At 49.2% G+C, this 4,393-nt stretch overlaps 1 protein-coding gene across 1 annotated transcript in view; it reads left to right on the top strand.

Moving 5' to 3' along the window:
• Positions 1-719: 719 nt before the first annotated feature.
• Positions 720-4,393, top strand: part of LOC104537182 (pinopsin-like) — a gene marked incomplete at both ends in the record, with an annotated part of 14,164 nt that continues 10,490 nt past the window's right edge. The window contains one exon of the mRNA XM_010179991.1: positions 720-1,048. Within this exon, the coding sequence (XP_010178293.1) occupies positions 720-1,048 (329 nt within the window). The remainder of the gene's footprint in view (positions 1,049-4,393) is intronic.

The raw sequence follows: 4,393 nt of genomic DNA, 5'->3' as shown, positions 1-4,393 counted from the left end.
GCTTCCCAGCGCTAAAAATCTCTCCCAGCCTGCTTTAACACTCCAGACACCGACACACCTCAGTGGGGCTCTCCCTCAACGAGCACTCGTACAGGTCAGAAGCTTTACCAGCAGAATGATCGCTCTGCCCATCAGTAACAGACCTGAGCAACCAGAGGAAAACAGCTTAGCATCACATCTAGGCTGCACCCCACTGCTTTTGGAGACACTCACACCACTTAAAAACCACTCTAAAGATACTTGCAGCAGCGGTTTAGATGTTTGCTGCCACCTCTCTCTTTGATAAAGGTATACAGGGTAGCAAGCCAGCTTTGCATATGTAAAACCTTTACATGCCAAGGGAAGTTTAAACAGAGGGTGTCAGCATTACCCAGCAGCTCCAGCTATATTCAGTTTTATCTGCCAGCATCACTTCCAAAATCCAGGCTGGGAGGTGTGTGGAGGGGGAATTACAAACTGTAATTTCGGCATTAAAAATTACCTTCCCCCCCCAGTGTCACTGTTTGCAGAAGAAATCTCTGCTTTGCCAGTAAGGGGTTTTTCTCGTCCCATTCCTATCTGCTGATGGTACCCCTACTGCAAGAGACCCAGTCCTTGCCCACCAGGTTTCCAAAGCCACTGCTGTCAGTCTCATCTTTAGCTTGAAATACGGCTTCGGGAGGTGGACCAAAGCCTTAATTCAGCCATTTCTGCTATTGCAAATGTGTGTTTTGATACAGGCATTGTCTCGCTCATCTCCCTGGCTGTACTTTCGTACGAACGTTACTGCACTATGACGGGAACAACAGAGGCTGATACCACAAACTACAGGAAAACATGGGCAGGCATCGTCCTGTCCTGGACATACTCCTTGGTGTGGACTGCACCTCCCCTTTTCGGCTGGAGCAGTTACGGGCCAGAAGGACCAGGGACAACGTGCTCCGTGAACTGGCATTCAAAGGATGCCAACAACGCATCCTACATCATATGTCTTTTCATCTTTTGCCTTGTAATCCCTTTTGTCATTATTGTGTGTTCATACGGGAAGCTGCTGTGTGCTATAAGGCGGGTAAGTAGATTCCTCAGCTGCCTTTTTTTCTGTGACCCTGAACCAAGCAGAAACCAGTGCCCATCATTTTCCACCTTTATAACTTCTCTGCTGTCAGATGTGCTGCCCCCCTTGGAGCTGAGTCTCCTGTGACTGTCTTGGTGACAGGCTCCAGCCTACCAGGGCATTAAAAGTCACGCTCAAGTGTGAGCAGCTGGAAGTCAGCATGACAGCTTCGTAGATGAGGGAGGTTTGCCAGACCACTCAGGATACTCCCAATTACCCCTTATTAAAGCTAGGAAGGACTGACCTATCTTGATGAGATCAGTGCCAGGATTTAAATCCACAGCAAGCCTATGGAGAGGTGAGCATCACCTGCAGGTTGAGAGGCTGTGAAATTTGTGGAGGGCATGGGAGCTGGGATTTCTGAAGATCAGTGCTGCTTCTCTGAAAGCGTAAGAGTGAACCCTGCAGCAAAGGGTGCAAAAAAGAGAAGTCATGTATAATCCAGCTGCTGGCAGGATCCAGGCAAAGTCAGAAACTGGGAAGCTTACCCCTTGCACACAAACCAGAGCCAATCCATAGATGACCATGGGCTTTTATTCCCAAGATCAAGACCAGGCAGCTCAGGCCAGGCCACCTGCTCCCCCCCAGCACAAAGTGAGCATTCATGGTCCTGCACAGCTCCATGCTCAGCCCCCATGCCCTGGGAGCCCACCTCAAGCTGGGGCTCCATCAGTGCTGCAAGATCTGGCTTTGTCTCAGCTCTGCAGCCGGTGCCTGCAAGATAAGAGGGAATTAGATAAAAATCACTCTGTGAGCCACATTTGCAGATGTAAACATTTAACTTAAGCTTATTATTGCTCGGGGACTCTGGACAGTATTAAATCAAATCAGTGGAGATGTTTGAGTTAATCCTTAGCTTTTCCCAGCCCGTCATCACATTACAAATACCTTTCATTCCCCGATAGAGCTCAGTCCTCTTTGGTCACCCTGTGCTGTGCACATCGGCTGCTCCTGCACCACCACAGACCCATCCCCTGCGTGCAGCCTTTGGGGCAGGCTCTCATGGGACTCTGTTTTTTCTGTCTGTTGAAGCTACAAAAACGGGTGTAGAGCTGCTGCTTGTTGCAAGCAAGTCACAGCAGCCAAGGCTGGAGCAGACAGTGCCTGCAGGAGAGGCTTTTCCTCTCCAAAACTACTCCATGGGCAAAAAAACAGCAAGAAAACCTGGTTGGAGAGTTGTTCCCTGCAGGAAGGTTGTGCTGTCCAATACGTTGACAGACAGAGTCGCTATTTCTGCTGGGGCTGCACCTAGGTGGAAGCACTGAAAGGTGTAAGTTTTCTTATTAAATCATCCATCCATCACATAACAAGTGAGTTTTAGACCCCAGAGAGGTACCTGTCTTCAGGACAGCTTTGGCCACTCATATGTCACCCATTCAGGTGGCAGCAGGACTCAGCAGAGCCCTCTGCAAACCCTTTGGTGATGTGAACCAGTCCTCCAGTGACTGCAGTGGCATGGAAAGGGGACAGGATGGTGGCAAGGGGCTGCAGCACCCTTCATCGGAGTGTGAAGGTCAGGAGCTGCCTTTCCTGGGCTGTCTGGTCCTGCAGGGACCCCAGCCATGGGAAACCACCTGGCAAATAACAGACTGAACAGAAAGGAAAAAAAGACTGAACAAAATCAGCTGCACATGCAAGCTAAATGTCTAAGGAATTGAACAACAGACATTCGTGCTTTTAGATGATCCCAAATTGTAGGCAATGCTCTAAGCCTCTAGCATGCTTTCATCTCCCGCCATGAATATCTTCCCATAACTAAGGTCATCAGCACCACTTATGGGAGTAAAATTGTAGTGGGCAATCAGGGTGTTTGGTTTCAGTGGGGCATAAAGAATTATATCCCTTCATTTGACATATGTATTTTCATGCTCTGGTTCCTGACATGAGGAGATCACAGGAGATAGGCAGGGATGCTTAACATCATGGAGATCAGACCAGGCTCTCATATTCTCCTTTGCTGCTCAAAAGCAGCTGACCCTACTGTCTTGCTTCAAGCTCACAGGTTTCCTTAAACCTGAAGAAAGTTGTCACCACTAAGAGAGGACCCATTTTTGCCTCAGTTTCAGGCTGGCAGGGAAGGGTCGGCTCTGAGCTGTTTCAAATGACCACCACAGGAGCTTGAACATACTGCAGAGTGCCATTGACAACAAATCTGAATGCTGAAAAAACCCATTAGAAAATGGGGGGTCTTTAGGTTTACAAACACATCAAGCTTTCCTCTTAACCATCTCCTTTCTGAGAATTCTCTCTGTTTTTGTAGCGATTTCATGCCTCCCCTGTGAAGCCCCATGCAGGACCCCGGTGAAAGCAAAGGCTGCTGCTTTCCCAGGAGAGGTTGTTGTGCTGCAAGGGCACGATGGAGCTGGGTACAAGGGTTTACCTCCTTCCTGAGCTTCCTGAACGGGGAGCTTCCCTGCAGTGCCTCAGTTGGGATGGCAGGAGCCGGCTTTGCCTCCCCTGGCTGGTCCCATTCCCAACACGGAGCTGCTAGCAGGAACCTGCTGACTGGGGTTTGCTGCAGAGATGCTTTTAATTGCCTCAGTTTCGTTAGCAGAGTATCAAGAGTGCATTACTTCCCCTGTAGCTGAGTAGGTAGCTTCAGATGAGTACACAGGATCTCATGCACGCTACCTGCTGCAGCGGGGAAGCCATAATCCTGCAGCTCAGGTTGAATGAGAAGTTCACAAAAATGACAAAGTGAAACAGAGCCTGGGAGAAAGCTGGCAACAAGCCGTGAGCAAGCTGCAAGAGGCTGAAAAGCAAATCCACCAACTGCTTCGTACATCCCATAGCCCAGTGCCCTAAGAGGTCCTAGGAGCCCCAGCAGGGTTCAAGGATGTCGCACTAACCCATTTCAGTGCTCAAGGAGAAGCATGAGACTCTCTTGCTTAGAGACATGGTTTAGTGGTGGACAGGTTGGACTGATGATCTTAAAGGTCTTTTCCAACCAAATGACTCTGTGATTCTGTTGCTCACGGCTGGGGAAACCCTCTGGGACATGAAGCTGGGCAGCACAGGAAAGCGGGATGTGTCCTCCATCCACAGCCCCATGCTGGTTTGAAAAGCTTGGTCTATTATTTTAACTGCCTATTACTTTAGTGCTTCAGGGAACCATTCTGGCCAGAAGAAACTGTGCTCATGGACAAGACTCCCATGGGCACTTCAACGATGCAAACAGTACATAGGCTACTGAAAATAATAATGTTGGGATTTCTTCTAGTACAGACACTTCACAGCCAGTGCCAGGTTCAACCTGAGCTCTTGGATGTCCTGCAGGAGCACGAGATCCTTATGGCCATT

Source organism: Mesitornis unicolor, unplaced genomic scaffold (assembly GCF_000695765.1).
Source record: "Mesitornis unicolor isolate BGI_N332 unplaced genomic scaffold, ASM69576v1 scaffold12562, whole genome shotgun sequence".
Taxonomy (NCBI): domain Eukaryota; kingdom Metazoa; phylum Chordata; class Aves; order Mesitornithiformes; family Mesitornithidae; genus Mesitornis; species Mesitornis unicolor.
Note: the sequence above shows the minus strand (reverse complement) of the source record. Positions and strands in the feature narration are given on the sequence as shown.